The sequence below is a fragment of the Salvelinus alpinus genome, chromosome 12 (assembly GCF_045679555.1).
Source record: "Salvelinus alpinus chromosome 12, SLU_Salpinus.1, whole genome shotgun sequence".
NCBI lineage: Eukaryota > Metazoa > Chordata > Actinopteri > Salmoniformes > Salmonidae > Salvelinus > Salvelinus alpinus.
This window is the reverse complement of record NC_092097.1, coordinates 31,669,537-31,687,821: the sequence shown is the minus strand read 5'-3', so window position 1 is coordinate 31,687,821 and position 18,285 is coordinate 31,669,537. Positions and strand designations below refer to the sequence as shown.

The window sequence follows — 18,285 nt, the reverse complement described above, 5'->3', positions numbered from 1 at the left end:
TTACTTTCTTCAGTACAGCACAATCCCTTTTACCGCTCATCTAAATGGGCACAAAGTTCAACAGCCGACAGAGATTAATTGAATAAACTACAAGTCCCTCCATACCTCAAACATCTCATTCCAGGTGGGGTTGAGGTTCTCCTTGATCACATGACTCTTAAACTTGACCATTCCGATGTTGATCTTGACGTACGGGTCACTCTTGCCCTTCTTCAGGCCCCCCATCAGCTTATCCATGGCAACCAGATCCTGGGCCTCCAGTACATGGATTCTCAGCACCCCCTACAGGACAAAAAACAGAACTGCAGTGGCACACTATAACCTTTTTGAAGGCATCCTAGCATTCTCAGAATACAAACAATATAAGGTCTTGAGATATTTTTTATTCAATTTGAACTTTTGTTCTTGGTAATATAAATAATTTATATAGTGTTAGAATATTTTATCAAGGGTTAAGATAAATTATTAAATAATTCTACCCAGAAACTTAACCATTGGGATTATTTGTTAGGTAGCATGTAGAAGGGTTAGAAAGGAATGTTTGTGTGTGTGCTTAAAGAAAACTCTGTGGATTATTAAACTATGTTTGAACCGACCCAGCTATAACTCTGTGAAGATAAGAGGAGACAGGGAGAGCCCCCCTCCAGGTTTTCCATATCTGGGGAGGCTGGAACTGTCAGGTAAGGGGTAATAAACTGGTAAAAGGCTTCAGGAGATAATCCAGATTAGTGTGTATGTACAGTGGGGCAAAAAAGTATTTAGTCAGCCACCAATTGTGCAAGTTCTCCCACTTAAAAAGATGAGAGAGGCCTGTAATTGTCATCATAGGTACACTTCAACTATGACAGACAAAATGAGAAAAGAAAATCCAGAAAATCACATTGTCGGATTTTTTATGAATTTATTTGCAAATTATGGTGGAAAATAAGTATTTGGTCTCCTACAAACAAGCAAGATTTCTGGCTCTCACAGACCTGTAACTTCTTCTTTAAGAGGCTCCTCTGTCCTCCACTCGTTACCTGTATTAATGGCACCTGTTTGAACTTGTTATCAGTATAAAAGACACCTGTCCACAACCTCAAACAGTCACACTCCAAACTCCACTATGGCCAAGACCAAAGAGCTGTCAAAGGACACCAGAAACAAAATTGTAGACCTGCACCAGGCTGGGAAGACGGAATCTGCAATAGGTAAGCAGCTTGGTTTGAAGAAATCAACTGTGGGAGCAATTATTAGGAAATGGAAGACATACAAGACCACTGATAATCTCCCTCGATCTGGAGCTCCACGCAAGATCTCACCCCGTGGGGTCAAAATGATCACAAGAACGGTGAGCAAAAATCCCAGAACCACACGGGGGGACCTAGTGAATGACCTGCAGAGAGCTGGGACCAAAGTAACAAAGCCTACCATCAGTAACACACTACGCCGCCAGGGACTCAAATCCTGCAGTGCCAGACGTGTCCCCCTGCTTAAGCCAGTACATGTCCAGGCCCGTCTGAAGTGTGCTAGAGAGCATTTGGATGATCCAGAAGAAGATTGGGAGAATGTCATATGGTCAGATGAAACCAAAATATAACTTTTTGGTAAAAACTCAACTCGTCGTGTTTGGAGGACAAAGAATGCTGAGTTGCATCCAAAGAACACCATACCTACTGTGAAGCATGGGGGTGGAAACATCATGCTTTGGGGCTGTTTTTCTGCAAAGGGACCAGGACGACTGATCCGTGTAAAGGAAAGAATGAATGGGGCCATGTATCGTGAGATTTGGAGTGAAAACCTTCTTCCATCAGCAAGGGCATTGAAGATGAAACGTGGCTGGGTCTTTCAGCATGACAATGATCCCAAACACACCGCCCGAGCAACGAAGTGTGTGAAAACCTTGTGAAGACTTACAGAAAACATTTGACCTCTGTCATTGCCAACAAAGGGTATATAACAAAGTATTGAGATAAACTTTTGTTATTGACCAAATACTTATTTTCCACCATAATTTGCAAATAAATTCATTAAAAATCCTACAATGTGATTTTCTGGATTTCTTTTTCTCATTTTGTCTGTCATGGTTGAAGTGTACCTATGATGAAAATTACAGGCCTCTCTCATCTTTTTAAGTGGGAGAACTTGCACAATTGGTGGCTGACTAAATACTTTTTTGCCCCACTGTATGTGCGTTAGTAAAAGGGATAAAAAGAACGGTTTTTGTATATGCACGTCAGAGTACTCTCGAGAATAAACACTATTGATTACATTTGGACACGGATCTATGTCTATTTTATGCAAATAAGGATCTTACAAATTCTTATAAACGGACAGAGTGTTTGCTTTGTATAAATAAATTGGTTAATGAACATATAGGAAATAAATTCCTTCATCATATAGTCCCTACAGTAGAGCACCCACCTCAGCTCCAAAACTTGGGTGAGGGGTAGTGTGAGGAGGGCGTGTTTCAGGGATGACATCAGGCATGGCCTCAGCTTCCTCATGTACAAACACAGAAGGAAGGCTAGACACTGTAGCTCTGGCAATGTCCTCTGTAACAGATCTGAATATTCACAAAGGAACACACACACACAGCATGTTGATAGCTGCTTCACCACACTGAAGATTATCAATGCAAAGTCAGTGTACATGCAAAGCTCTCTGGATCTGTTGTTGAATGGAGCTCACCCTGCCATTTGCCCCTGCCAGGGTTGGAGCTCCTCAGTGTCTGTTGTGACTGACAGTTGGGTGATGGTGATAGGTTCCTCAGTTTCTTCTGGCTCCTCTATCTGTTGGTCAAAAACACATTCCAATGCATACACCTGCAGTCAATGCTTTTCCCCTGCCATGCAATTCCTATCAAAACCAATTATAACATGTCTCATGAATACATAAATTATTGTTTTTTGTTGTTGTTATTTAGCAGATGCTCTTATCCAGAGCGACTTACAGGAGCAATTAGGGTTAAGTGCCTTGCTTAAGGGCACATCAACAGATATTTCACCTAGTAATTTCAGGGGTTTGAACCAGCGACCTATCAGTTACTGACCCAACGCTCTTAACTGCTAGGTTACCTGCCGCTAGACTAACTGTGAACAGAGAAATAAAATCTTGCATAATTTGATAATCAGCGTGATTAACTACTGGGTCTATATGGGTTAGAAATGGAGTGATCTGGCAGTTTGCTAAGTCCACACCCTTGCAAAAGGAAACTGTCAGCCAAAGCCCCCCCCCCCCTTCCAATTCCATGTGGGCAAACACTCGAAGTAAAGCTATTTAAGCACCGCCTTCGCCAAATCATGATATGTCCAAATAACCAGTGACAAAAACCCAAAGACTGGAAATACTGCTGCTCGTTATCTCACATATACCATTATGGCTAAACTGATTTTTCGGTCTACATGTAGAATCTGCCCACGAGGTATTACGCATACAGAGACACCCATACACTGTATCCCACCTCAGTATCAAAGCTGGGGTCAGGGGTGGTGTGTGTGGGGTGTGTCTCAGGAGGGCTGGGGTCTTCTTTAGGGACCTCAAAGACAACCTCTGCTTCCTCAGGTTCAGAGATAGAGGGTTGGCTGGAGACTGCAACAGATCTGAAAACACACAGAGAGACATATATTTAAGGGTTTTATCATTTGCATACACTGCATACTTTTGCATATAATTTGCAATAAATGTATAACTGCAATTGAACTATTTTAATATTGGGAGGGGCCAAGCCAAAAACTCACTCCTCAGAGGGCAGCTCACTGTGTTGCTTCTCCCCAATGTTTGCAGTAACTGGCTGCTCAATGGTGATTTGTTCCTTCTCCTCACTGTAACTCCCACTCATAATAGTTTGTGGACCTGACACAGAGCCTTGTGGTACCCCAACACCCTCAGTCATCTTCGAGTTCAGGATCTTTGAACAAAAACATGGAGAGTGCAGTTAAAGTACATAATGTACTTTGTATAGGCTGTGCACATTTTGTCCCTCACTCCAAAACCTTGATTGTTGGTACATGTTTGTGAGTGTGTCTCACCTTAAGCTCAGCCCTCAGTAGTATCTGACTGTCAGGTGAGGCTCCATCCAGTCTCAGCCACTGATCCAGGACCAGATCTGGTTCTGACAGCAGCTCTCTGACTGGTACCACCAGAGAACCCATCGCCTGATCCCAAGCACTGGAGAGCTAGAGAAAGATAAATAAAGAGTGAATTACACTGAACATAAACATAAAGGAAACATGTAAAGTGTTGGTTCCATGTTTCAAGAGCTGAAATAAAAGAGCCCTGAAATTTTCCATACGCACAAAAATCTTACTTCTCTCAAATGTTGTGCACAAATTGGTTTATATCCCTGTTGGGAGATTTGTGTGGATGAATTGCATTTAACAGAAACTGTGCAAGATGTTTACAGTTAGTGACATTGTTTTAATTAAACATTATCCATGTTTAGAGCCTCCATCCTGAAGCAGACTGAACTCTCACCTTCACTATGAGAATCTCCTCTCTGGGGTCACGAACCAGGAAGTAAAAAGCCTCTTCCCATTGGGGGGAGTTGGTACGATCACATACCTTCAGAGAGACAGAGAAGTTGACTTTCACGGCAGATCCAATAACAAGTCATGCATTTCAGCTCTAAGGATACTGTCTCACCTTGGTTCTATATGTTGTCTCTCCCAGAACAAGCTCAGCTCCAGCCTTTGGCTCCTTCCCACTCTTCTTCAACTAGAAACACACAGAGACCACACAATACAACAGTCAAAACCAAACACTGATTGTGAGCAACTAGACAAAATAAACCATCAACATCTGTGCATAACCCATATCACAGCTGAAAAACTAGACAACAACACATAGCCAGAGTTCAAAAGTTCAAAATAGCACAGTGTCTGAGGTGAAGAGGTGTAAGGTGACTCACAGGCAGTGAGTGGGCTCTGTCCATGTAGACGAAGAGCAGAGCAGCAGAGGGAACAGCCTTGTTCTGGTAGGACTGGAGAGACTGCAGCTGCAACACCTGGAGCATGGGGAGAAAATAGTTAATTTGAAACAACATCTTGCAATAATAATGTTGTGCTCTGTAATGGGCGTCAGGTAGCCTAGCGGTTAAGAGCGTTGGGCCAGTAACCGAAAATTATGATAGGGAGGGAGGAGAGAAATTGTTGAACTAAACTCATAGTGAAAGAAAATGAGATTGAGAAATGAGAGATGAAGAAACTGAAAAAAGGAGGAGTGGAACTGACCTTATTCAGTCTGTCTGGTTCTGATACTGTTGGTACCCACTCCAGTACCAGGTGAACACGACCTGACTTCACATCATTCAGAGTGTACCACTGGAACACAGAAATATACCCAATAGCCTGTTTACACATGTAGCACAATAAAATAAAGGGGGGAAATAAAGCTAAGCTTAGCCTCTCAATCAAAAGTTATATTGAAGCACCATGATGGCCTTCACCTGACATTAGGCCTGCAAGTAATAAAAGATAGTTTGACCTGACATTAGGCCTGCAAATAATAAAATATAGTTTGACCTGACATTAGGCCTGCAAGTAATAAAAGATAGTTTGACCTGACATTAGGCCTGCAAGTAATAAAAGATAGTTTGACCTGACATTAGGCCTGCAAGTAATAAAATATAGTTTGACCTGACATTAGGCCTGCAAGTAATAAAAGATAGTTTGACCTGACATTAGGCCTGCAAGTAATAAAAGATAGTTTGACCTGACATTAGGCCTGCAAGTAATAAAAGATAGTTTGACCTGACATTAGGCCTGCAAGTAATAAAATATAGTTTGACCTGACATTAGGCCTGCAAGTAATAAAAGATAGTTTGACCTGACATTAGGCCTGCAAGTAATAAAATATAGTTTGACCTGACATTAGGCCTGCAAGTAATAAAAGATAGTTTGACCTGACATTAGGCCTGCAAGTAATAAAAGATAGTTTGACCTGACATTAGGCCTGCAAGTAATAAAATATAGTTTGACCTGACATTAGGCCTGCAAGTAATAAAAGATAGTTTGACCTGACATTAGGCCTGCAAGTAATAAAAGATAGTTTGACCTGACATTAGGCCTGCAAGTAATAAAAGATAGTTTGACATGACATTAGGCCTGCAAGTAATAAAATATAGTTTGACCTGACATTAGGCCTGCAAGTAATAAAAGATAGTTTGACCTGACATTAGGCCTGCAAGTAATAAAAGATAGTTTGACCTGACATTAGGCCTGCAAGTAATAAAAGATAGTTTGACCTGACATTAGGCCTGCAAGTAATAAAAGATAGTTTGACATGACATTAGGCCTGCAAGTAATAAAATATAGTTTGACCTGACATTAGGCCTGCAAGTAATAAAAGATAGTTTGACCTGACATTAGGCCTGCAAGTAATAAAAGATAGTTTGACATGACATTAGGCCTGCAAGTAATAAAATATAGTTTGACCTGACATTAGGCCTGCAAGTAATAAAATATAGTTTGACCTGACATTAGGCCTGCAAGTAATAAAAGATAGTTTGACCTGACATTAGGCCTGCAAGTAATAAAAGATAGTTTGACCTGACATTAGGCCTGCAAGTAATAAAAGATAGTTTGACATGACATTAGGCCTGCAAGTAATAAAATATAGTTTGACCTGACATTAGGCCTGCAAGTAATAAAATATAGTTTGACCTGACATTAGGCCTGCAAGTAATAAAAGATAGTTTGACCTGACATTAGGCCTGCAAGTAATAAAAGATAGTTTGACATGACATTAGGCCTGCAAGTAATAAAATATAGTTTGACCTGACATTAGGCCTGCAAGTAATAAAAGATAGTTTGACATGACATTAGGCCTGCAAGTAATAAAAGATAGTTTGACCTGACATTAGGCCTGCAAGTAATAAAATATAGTTTGACCTGACATTAGGCCTGCAAGTAATAAAATATAGTTTGACCTGACATTAGGCCTGCAAGTAATAAAAGATAGTTTGACCTGACATTAGGCCTGCAAGTAATAAAAGATAGTTTGACCTGACATTAGGCCTGCAAGTAATAAAATATAGTTTGACATGACATTAGGCCTGCAAGTAATAAAATATAGTTTGACCTGACATTAGGCCTGCAAGTAATAAAATATAGTTTGACATGACATTAGGCCTGCAAGTAATAAAATATAGTTTGACATGACATTAGGCCTGCAAGTAATAAAATATAGTTTGACATGACATTAGGCCTGCAAGTAATAAAAGATAGTTTGACCTGACATTAGGCCTGCAAGTAATAAAATATAGTTTGACCTGACATTAGGCCTGCAAGTAATAAAATATAGTTTGACCTGACATTAGGCCTGCAAGTAATAAAAGATAGTTTGACCTGACATTAGGCCTGCAAGTAATAAAAGATAGTTTGACCTGACATTAGGCCTGCAAGTAATAAAATATAGTTTGACCTGACATTAGGCCTGCAAGTAATAAAATATAGTTTGACCTGACATTAGGCCTGCAAGTAATAAAAGATAGTTTGACCTGACATTAGGCCTGCAAGTAATAAAAGATAGTTTGACCTGACATTAGGCCTGCAAGTAATAAAAGATAGTTTGACCTGACATTAGGCCTGCAAGTAATAAAATATAGTTTGACCTGACATTAGGCCTGCAAGTAATAAAAGATAGTTTGACCTGACATTAGGCCTGCAAGTAATAAAAGATAGTTTGACCTGACATTAGGCCTGCAAGTAATAAAAGATAGTTTGACCTGACATTAGGCCTGCAAGTAATAAAATATAGTTTGACCTGACATTAGGCCTGCAAGTAATAAAAGATAGTTTGACCTGACATTAGGCCTGCAAGTAATAAAAGATAGTTTGACCTGACATTAGGCCTGCAAGTAATAAAAGATAGTTTGACCTGACATTAGGCCTGCAAGTAATAAAAGATAGTTTGACATGACATTAGGCCTGCAAGTAATAAAATATAGTTTGACCTGACATTAGGCCTGCAAGTAATAAAAGATAGTTTGACCTGACATTAGGCCTGCAAGTAATAAAAGATAGTTTGACATGACATTAGGCCTGCAAGTAATAAAATATAGTTTGACCTGACATTAGGCCTGCAAGTAATAAAATATAGTTTGACCTGACATTAGGCCTGCAAGTAATAAAAGATAGTTTGACCTGACATTAGGCCTGCAAGTAATAAAAGATAGTTTGACCTGACATTAGGCCTGCAAGTAATAAAATATAGTTTGACATGACATTAGGCCTGCAAGTAATAAAATATAGTTTGACCTGACATTAGGCCTGCAAGTAATAAAATATAGTTTGACCTGACATTAGGCCTGCAAGTAATAAAAGATAGTTTGACCTGACATTAGGCCTGCAAGTAATAAAAGATAGTTTGACATGACATTAGGCCTGCAAGTAATAAAATATAGTTTGACCTGACATTAGGCCTGCAAGTAATAAAAGATAGTTTGACATGACATTAGGCCTGCAAGTAATAAAAGATAGTTTGACCTGACATTAGGCCTGCAAGTAATAAAATATAGTTTGACCTGACATTAGGCCTGCAAGTAATAAAATATAGTTTGACCTGACATTAGGCCTGCAAGTAATAAAAGATAGTTTGACCTGACATTAGGCCTGCAAGTAATAAAAGATAGTTTGACCTGACATTAGGCCTGCAAGTAATAAAATATAGTTTGACATGACATTAGGCCTGCAAGTAATAAAATATAGTTTGACCTGACATTAGGCCTGCAAGTAATAAAATATAGTTTGACATGACATTAGGCCTGCAAGTAATAAAATATAGTTTGACATGACATTAGGCCTGCAAGTAATAAAATATAGTTTGACATGACATTAGGCCTGCAAGTAATAAAAGATAGTTTGACCTGACATTAGGCCTGCAAGTAATAAAATATAGTTTGACCTGACATTAGGCCTGCAAGTAATAAAATATAGTTTGACCTGACATTAGGCCTGCAAGTAATAAAAGATAGTTTGACCTGACATTAGGCCTGCAAGTAATAAAAGATAGTTTGACCTGACATTAGGCCTGCAAGTAATAAAATATAGTTTGACCTGACATTAGGCCTGCAAGTAATAAAATATAGTTTGACCTGACATTAGGCCTGCAAGTAATAAAAGATAGTTTGACCTGACATTAGGCCTGCAAGTAATAAAAGATAGTTTGACCTGACATTAGGCCTGCAAGTAATAAAAGATAGTTTGACCTGACATTAGGCCTGCAAATAATAAAATATAGTTTGACCTGACATTAGGCCTGCAAGTAATAAAAGATAGTTTGACCTGACATTAGGCCTGCAAGTAATAAAAGATAGTTTGACCTGACATTAGGCCTGCAAGTAATAAAAGATAGTTTGACCTGACATTAGGCCTGCAAGTAATAAAAGATAGTTTGACCTGACATTAGGCCTGCAAGTAATAAAATATAGTTTGACCTGACATTAGGCCTGCAAGTAATAAAAGATAGTTTGACATGACATTAGGCCTGCAATTAATAAAAGATAGTTTGACATGACATTAGGCCTGCAAGTAATAAAATATAGTTTGACCTGACATTAGGCCTGCAAGTAATAAAAGATAGTTTGACATGACATTAGGCCTGCAAGTAATAAAAGATAGTTTGACCTGACATTAGGCCTGCAAGTAATAAAAGATAGTTTGACCTGACATTAGGCCTGCAAGTAATAAAATATAGTTTGACCTGACATTAGGCCTGTAAGTAATAAAAGGGAGTGCCCCATGGAAGTCAGGCTAGAAAGAGAAGTAAATATCTCAATACACTGACTCACCTGGTCTGTGTACTGGGAACTGATGACATCACTCAGCCTCATCATAAACCTGCGCACACAATTCAAAAAGGAATTGTATTCTTGTGAACATTTATATATATATACTGTATATATATATATATATACAGTGGGGAGAACAAGTTTGATACACTGCTGATTTTGCAGGTTTTCCTACTTACAAAGCATGTAGAGGTCTGTAATTTTTACCATAGGTACACTTCAACTGTGAGAGACAGAATCTAAAACAAAAATCCAGAAAATCACATTGTATGATTTTTAAGTAATTAATTTGCATTTTATTGCATGACATAAGTATTTGATACATCAGAAAAGCAGAACTTAATATTTGGTACAGAAACCTTTGTTTGCAATTACAGAGATCGTACGTTTCCTGTAGTTCTTGACCAGGTTTGCACACACTGCAGCAGGGATTTTGGCCCACTCCTCCATACAGACCTTCTCCAGATCCTTCAGGTTTCGGGGCTGTCGCTGGGCAATACGGACTTTCAGCTCCCTCCAAAGATTTTCTATTGGGTTCAGGTCTGGAGACTGGCTAGGCCACTCCAGGACCTTGAGATGCTTCTTACGGAGCCACTCCTTAGTTGCCCTGGCTGTGTGTTTTGGGTTGTTGTCATGCTGGAAGACCCAGCCACGACCCATCTTCAATGCTCTTACTGAGGGAAGGAGGTTGTTGGCCAAGATCTCGCGATACATGGCCCCATCCATCCTCCCCTCAATACGGTGCAGTCGTCCTGTCCCCTTTGCAGAAAAGCATCCCCAAAGAATGATGTTTCCACCTCCATGCTTCACGGTTGGGATGGTGTTCTTGGGGTTGTACTCATCCTTCTTCTTCCTCCAAACACGGCGAGTGGAGTTTAGACCAAAAAGCTATATTTTTGTCTCATCAGACCACATGACCTTCTCCCATTCCTCCTCTGGATCATCCAGATGGTCATTGGCAAACTTCAGACGGGCCTGGACATGCGCTGGCTTGAGCAGGGGGACCTTGCGTGCGCTGCAGGATTTTAATCCATGACGGCGTAGTGTGTTACTAATGGTTTTCTTTGAGGCTGTGGTCCCAGCTCTCTTCAGGTCATTGACCAGGTCCTGCCGTGTAGTTCTTGGCTGATCCCTCACCTTCCTCATGATCATTGATGCCCCACGAGGTAAGATCTTGCATGGAGCCCCAGACCGAGGGTGATTGACCTTCATCTTGAACTTCTTCCATTTTCTAATAATTGCGCCAACAGTTGTTGCCTTCTCACCAAGCTGCTTGCCTATTGTCCTGTAGCCCATCCCAGCCTTGTGCAGGTCTACAATCTTATCCCTGATGTCCTTACACAGCTCTCTGGTCTTGGCCATTGTGGAGAGGTTGGAGTCTGTTTGATTGAGTGTGTGGACAGGTGTCTTTTATACAGGTAACGAGTTCAAACAGGTGCAGTTAATACAGGTAATGAGTGGAGAACAGGAGGGCTTCTTAAAGAAAAACTAACAGGTCTGTGAGAGCCGGAATTCTTACTGGTTGGTAGGTGATCAAATACTTATGTCATGCAAAAAAATGCAAATTAATTACTTAAAAATCATACAATGTGATTTTCTGGATTTTTGTTTTAGATTCCGTCTCTCACAGTTGAAGTGTACCTATGATAAAAATGACAGACGTCTACATGCTTTGTAAGTAGGAAAACCTGCAAAATCGGCAGTGTATCAAATACTTGTTCTCCCCACTGTATATATATATATGTGAAATATGTGGTATATATGTGAAAGTAGAAAAGTAGAACCATTTATTTTATTTGGGGTGGCAGCATAGCTTAGTGGTTAGAGTGCTTGTCTAGTAACTGAAAGGATGCAAGTTCAAATCCCCGAGCTGACAAGGTACAAATCTGTCATTCTGCCCCTGAAAAAGTCAGTTAACCCACTGTTCCTAGGCAGTCATTGAAAATAAGAATTTGTTCCTAACTGACTTGCCTAGTTAAATAAAGGTAAAATAAAAATTCAAACATTTCATCCACCATGAGACCAAAGTGCATGAAAACGTAATTCTTATTTTTGTGCGTCCCAAACATCACCCTATTCCCTATTTAGTGCACTACTTTTGACCAGGGCCCATAGAACTCATTTATTGACTATTTGAATACCTTCTGGAAACAAAGCTTGCATTATAAGGAGGATGGGATACACCCAAATAATTTGAGTTCCTGGATCCTTTCACAGCATTATAAGGCTGTGTTGAGACAATGACTTATCAATGACCCAAGCCCAGCTCATTTAATCCCTACCATTGTGTCGCTGAGTTGTCATAATGCTTCAGCAAATGTGGGGCGTTGGGGCGTTGGGAGACACAATGTAAGTAACCTAATTTATGTCCCTCTTACTGCCCTGAATGCCTCTGTTGATCCTACAGCTATTGTATGCAGTAATCATATGCCTATGAACCAGAGTAATACAGTTAGCACTGAGGCTGTGCTAGTAGGAAGACCTCTGTGCAGCTCACCCTGCACTAATACAAATAACCCAAGCATGTCTACCTCTGCTAAGCCTCCCAGTAAAGCAAGAAAAACAATAAAGCATCCCAGAAAAGTGCTAAAAATAGCCCACGTTAACATATGTAGCTTAAGAAACAAGGTTCATGAAATCAATAATTTGCTAGTAACAGATGAGATTCATATTCTGACAATCTCTGAAACTCACTTAGATAATACCTTTTATGATACAGTGGTAGCAATACATGGTTATAACATCTACAGAAAAAACAGAAATGCCAAAGTTGGAGGTGTGGCTGTTTATATTCAGAACCACATTCATGTAAAGCTTAGAGAGGATCTCATGTTAAATACTGTTGAAGTAATATGGCTACATGTTCATCTACCTCACCTAAAGCCCATTCTGGTAGGAGTGCTAACAGTCAGTATCTGGATAACAAGTGTGAAATGCTTGATAATGTATGTGATATCAATAGAGAGGTATATTTCTGGGTGATTTAAATATTGACTGACTTTCATCAGGCTGCCCACTCAAGAGAAAGCCTAAAACTGTAACTATTGCTTGCAACCTGGTTCGGGTTATCAATCAACCTACCAGGGTAGTTACGAACAGTACATGAATGAAATCATCAACATGTACTGATCATATCTTTACTAATGCTGCAGAAATTTGCTTTAAAGCAGCATCCAAATCCATCGGATGTAGTGATCACAATATAGTAGCCATATCTAGGAAAACCAAAGTTCTAAAGGCTGGGCCTAATATTGTGTATAAGAGGTCATACAATAAGTTTTGTAGTGATTCCTATGTTGTTGATGTGAAGAATATTTGTTGGTCCGTGGTGTGTAATGATGAGCAACCAGACGCTGCATTTGAAACATTTATGAAATTGCTTATACCAGTTACTAATAAGCACGCATCCATTAACTTCTTTGGGACTGGGGGGCAGTATTGAGTAGCTTGGATAAAAAGGTGCCCAGAGTAAACTGCCTGCTACTCAGTCCTAAAAGCTAGAATATGCATATTATTAGTAGATTTGGATAGAAAACACTCCGAAGTTTCTAAAACTGTTTGAATGATGTCTGTGACTATAACAGAACTCATATGGCAGGCAAAAACCTGAGAAAAAATCCAACCAGGAAGTGGGAAATCTGAGGTTTTTAGTTTTTCAAGTCATTGCCTATCGAATATACGGGGGTCATATTGGGGTCATATTGCACTTCCTAAGGCTTCCACTAGATGTCAACAGTCTTTAGAACCTTGTTTGATGCTTCTACTGTGAAGGAGGGGGGAATGAGAGCTGATTGAGTCAGGGGACTGGCAGAGTGCCACGAGCTCAGACTCACGCGCTCCCGTGAGAGTTAGCTGCGTTCCATTGCATTTCTACAGACAAAGGAATTCTCCGGTTGAAACATTATTGAAGATTTATGATAAAAACATCCTAAAGATTGATTCTATACTTCGTTTGACATGTTTCTATGAACTGTAATATGACTTTTCGTCTGAACTTTCGCCTGGACTTGCCCGCACCTCCTGAGTTTGGATTTGTGTACTAAACGCGCAAACAAAAAGGAGGTATTTGGACATAAATTATGGACTTTATCGAACAAAACAAACATTTATTGTGGAACTGGGATTCCTGGGAGTGCATTCTGATGAAGATCATCAAAGGTAAGTGAATATTTATAATGCTATTTCTGAAATCTGTTGACTCCACAACATGGCGGGTATCTGTATGGCTTGTTTTAGTGTCTGAGCGCCGTACTCAGATTATTGCATGGTGTGCTTTTTCCGAAAAGTTTTTTTGAAATCTGACACAGCGGTTGCATTAAGGAGAAGTTTATCTATAATTCCATGCATAACACTTGAATCTTTTAGCAATGTTTATTATGAGTGTTTCTGTAAATTGATGTGGCTCTCTGCAAAATCACCGGATGTTTTGGAGGCAAAACATTACTGAACATAACGCGCCAATGTAAACTAAGATTTTTGGATATAAATATGAACTTTATCGAACAAAACATACATGTATTGTGTAACATGAAGTCCTATGAGTGTCATCTGATGAAGATCATCAAAGGTTAGTGATGAATTTTCTCTCTATTTCTGCTTTTTGTGACTCCTCTATTTGGCTGGAAAAATGGCTGTGTTTTTCTGTGACTAGGTGCTGACCTAACATAATCGTTTGGTGTGCTTTCGTCGTAAAGCCTTTTTGAAATCGGACACTGTGGCTGGATTTACAACAAGTTTATCGGTATGACATGCCAGCAACAAACGCTGACACAACACATCCAGGTATATCTGACCAAATTATGAAAGACAAGCATTGTAATTTTCAATTCCATACAGTAAGTGTGGAAGAGGTGAAAAAAGTATTATTGTCTATCAACAATGACAAGCCACTGGGGTCTGACAACTTGGATGTAAAATTACTGAGGATAATAGACGATGACGTTGCCACTCCTATTTGCCATATCTTCAATTTAAGCCTACTAGAAAGTGTGTGCCCTCAGGCCTGGAGGGAAGCAAAAGTTATTCCCCTACATAAGAATAGTAAAGCCCCCTTAACTGGCTTAAACAGCCGACCAATCAGCCTGTTACCAACCCTTAGTAAACTTTTGGAAAAAATTGTGTTTGACCAGATACAATGCTATTTTACAGTAAACAAATTGACAACAAACTTTCAGCACGCTTATAGGGAAGGACATTCAATAAGCACAGCACTTACACAAATGACTGATGATTGACAGAGAAATTGATGATAAAAATATTGTGGGGGCTGTTCTGTTAGACTTCAGTGCGGCTTTTGACATTATATATATATATATTTTTTTTTAATTTAACCTTTTTTTTTAACTTGGCAAGTCAGTTAAGAACAAATTCTTATTTACAATGATGGCGTACTCCGGCCAAACCCCGATGACGCTGGGCATAATGGGCGCCGCCCTATGGGACTCCCAATCACGGCCAGATGTGATAGAGCCTGGATTCGAACCAGGTACTATAGTGATGCTTCTTGCACTGAGATGCAGTGCTTTAGACCACGCTGTGCCACTCAGGAGCCTATAGATCATAGTCTGCTGCTGGAAAAACGTATGTGTTATGGCTTTACACCCCCTGCTATATTGTGGATACAGAGTTACCTGTCTAACAGAACACAGAGGGTGTTCCTTAATGGAAGTATCCCTTAATGGAAGTCTCTCCAACAAAATCCAGGTAGAATCAGGAATTCCCCAGGGCAGCTGTCTATGCGCCTTACTTTTTTCAACGCCACTGGCTTTGAGTAAAGCCAGTTTGTCCATGTCTGCGGATGACTCAACAGTAATTCACTAAACCTCAATTAAATTTTGTAATGAATAATGTGGAAATTGAGCAAGTTGAGATGACTAAACTGCTTGGAGTAACCCTAGATAGTAAACTGTCATGGTAAAAACAAAACCTATTGATTCAACAGTAGCTAGGATGGGGAGAAGTCTGTCTGAATTCTTAACAGCCCTATCAACAAGGCAGGTCCTACAGGCTCTAGTTTTGTTGCACCTGGACTACTGTTCAGTCATGTGGTCAGGTGCCATAAAGAGGGACTTAGGAAAATTGCAATTGGCTCAGAACAGGGCAACACGGCTGGCCCTTGGATGTACACAGAGAGCTAACATTAATGATATGCATGTCAATCTCTCCTGGCTCAAAGTGGAGGAGAGATTGACTTCATCACTACTTGTATTTGTGAGAGGTATTGACATCAATCAATCAAATGTATTTATAAAGCCCTTTTTACATCATGTCACAAAGTGCTGTACAGAAACCCAGCCTAAAACATCAAACAGCAAGCAATGCAGATGTAGAAGTACAGTGGCAAGGAAAAACTCCTTAGAAAGGCAGGAACCTAGGAAGAAAACTAGAGAGGAACCAGGCACTGAGGGGTGGACATGTTGAATGCACCGAGCTGTCTGTTTGAACTACTGGCACACAGCTCGGACACCCATGCATACCTCACAAGACATTCCATCTTAGGTCTCTTCACAGTCCCCAAGTCCAGAACAGACTATGGGTGGCGCACAGTACTACATAGAGTCATGACTACATGGAATTATATTCCACATCAAGTACCTCATGCCAGCAGTAAAATTAGATTAAAAAAATAGATAAAAATATACCTTATGGAACAGTGGGGACTGTGAAGCAACACAAACATAGACACATGCATAAAAACACACAATAGCATACGCACTATACACACATGTACACATGGATTTTGTGTTATAGATAAGTGGTAGTAGAGAGGGCGCACACTTAATATGTTGTAAAATCTGTTATGAATGTATTGTAAATTTGTTAAAATGTATAACTGCCTTAATTTTGCTGGACCCCAGGAAGAGTAGCTGTTGCCTTGGCAGCAGCTAATGGGGATTCTTAATAAATACAAAATACAACTCCGGTCAAAAGTTGTGCACTATACAGGTTATAGGGTACCCTTAGGGACATAATCCTAAACTATCAATAGCAGGTTACTGATTAAATGGTGTATAGTTTGGCCAGTCACAACACACCTTCCCAGGAAGTCATCCTTGTCCATGTCTTTATCATACAGCTCTACCTGGACCTCCTGACCAGCCTGGGGGGTCAGCACCGTCTGGGGAAACACACATACGCCAGGGAAGATCAATAACAACAAAACTACACATAAATAATACTATTACATGTTATTAAGGCAGAAAGCTAGCAAAGGCACACACTTCTAGATGTCTCAGATATATTCTTACATGAGAAAAGATCAAAAGTCTGTCCTAACACGCATTGCTTTTACTTTCTTCAGTACAGCACAATCCCTTTTACCGCTCATCTAAATGGGCACAAAGTTCAACAGCCGACAGAGATTAATTGAATAAACTACAAGTCCCTCCATACCTCAAACATCTCATTCCAGGTGGGGTTGAGGTTCTCCTTGATCACATGACTCTTAAACTTGACCACTCCGATGTTGATCTTGACGTACGGGTCACTCTTGCCCTTCTTCAGGCCCCCCATCAGCTTATCCATGGCAACCAGATCCTGGGCCTCCAGTACATGGATTCTCAGCACCCCCTACAGGACAAAAAACAGAACTGCAGTGGCACACTATAACCTTTTTGAAGGCATCCTAGCATTCTCAGAACACAAACAATATAAGGTCTTGAGATATTTTTTATTCAATTTGAACTTTTGTTCTTGGTAATATAAATAATTTATATAGTGTTAGAATATTTTATCAAGGGTTAAGATAAATTATTAAATAATTCTACCCAGAAACTTAACCATTGGGATTATTTGTTAGGTAGCATGTAGAAGGGTTAGAAAGGAATGTTTGTGTGTGTGCTTAAAGAAGGTCTTGAGATATTTTTTATTCAATTTGAACTTTTGTTCTTGGTAGTATAAATCATTTTTATAGTCCCTACAGTAGAGCACCCACCTCAGCTCCAAAACTTGGGTGAGGGGTAGTGTGAGGAGGGCGTGTTTCAGGGATGACATCAGGCATGGCCTCAGCTTCCTCATGTACAAACACAGAAGGAAGGCTAGACACTGTAGCTCTGGCAATGTCCTCTGTAACAGATCTGAATATTCACAAAGGAACACACACACACAGCATGTTGATAGCTGCTTCACCACACTGAAGATTATCAATGCAAAGTCAGTGTACATGCAAAGCTCTCTGGATCTGATGTTGAATGGAGCTCACCCTGCCATTTGCTCCTGCCAGGGTTGGAGCCCCTCAGTGTCTGCTGTGACTGACAGTTGGGTGATGGTGATAGGTTCTTCTGGCTCCTCTTTCTGCTGGTCAAAAACACATGTCAATGCATTCACCTGCAGCTATAAAGTTGTAGTTGGCCATGCAATTCATATCAAAACCAATGATTCATGAATACATAAACACTTGGTTTCAGTGTATTGTGACCAGGGGTTCGAACTGAAATGATTTTACAATCATTTTGTTCTGAACAGAACCATTATTTTTTTCTTGTTCCGTTATACTGTTCCGACCAGCAAAATAAAGT

The 18,285-nt window shown here is 39.9% G+C and overlaps 1 protein-coding gene across 4 annotated transcripts in view; it reads right to left on the bottom strand.

The window, feature by feature from the left end:
- LOC139535870 (uncharacterized) overlaps positions 1–18,285 on the bottom strand; it is an 88,418-nt gene that overhangs the window by 13,397 nt on the left and 56,736 nt on the right. Inside the window, exons 48-62 of one of the 4 annotated variants that reach the window (XM_071335741.1) lie at positions 17,970–18,064; positions 17,703–17,844; positions 17,162–17,338; positions 16,804–16,886; positions 9,770–9,818; positions 5,211–5,300; positions 4,889–4,984; positions 4,624–4,695; positions 4,456–4,542; positions 4,011–4,157; positions 3,720–3,889; positions 3,443–3,581; positions 2,671–2,771; positions 2,404–2,545; positions 106–282 (exon numbers count right to left, since the gene is read on the bottom strand). In XM_071335741.1, the coding sequence (XP_071191842.1) occupies positions 106–282; positions 2,404–2,545; positions 2,671–2,771; positions 3,443–3,581; positions 3,720–3,889; positions 4,011–4,157; positions 4,456–4,542; positions 4,624–4,695; positions 4,889–4,984; positions 5,211–5,300; positions 9,770–9,818; positions 16,804–16,886; positions 17,162–17,338; positions 17,703–17,844; positions 17,970–18,064 (1,767 nt within the window). The remainder of the gene's footprint in view (positions 1–105; positions 283–2,403; positions 2,546–2,670; positions 2,772–3,442; positions 3,582–3,719; positions 3,890–4,010; positions 4,158–4,455; positions 4,543–4,623; positions 4,696–4,888; positions 4,985–5,210; positions 5,301–9,769; positions 9,819–16,803; positions 16,887–17,161; positions 17,339–17,702; positions 17,845–17,969; positions 18,065–18,285) is intronic. The other 3 variants (XM_071335742.1, XM_071335743.1, XM_071335744.1) reach the window with 3 other exon arrangements.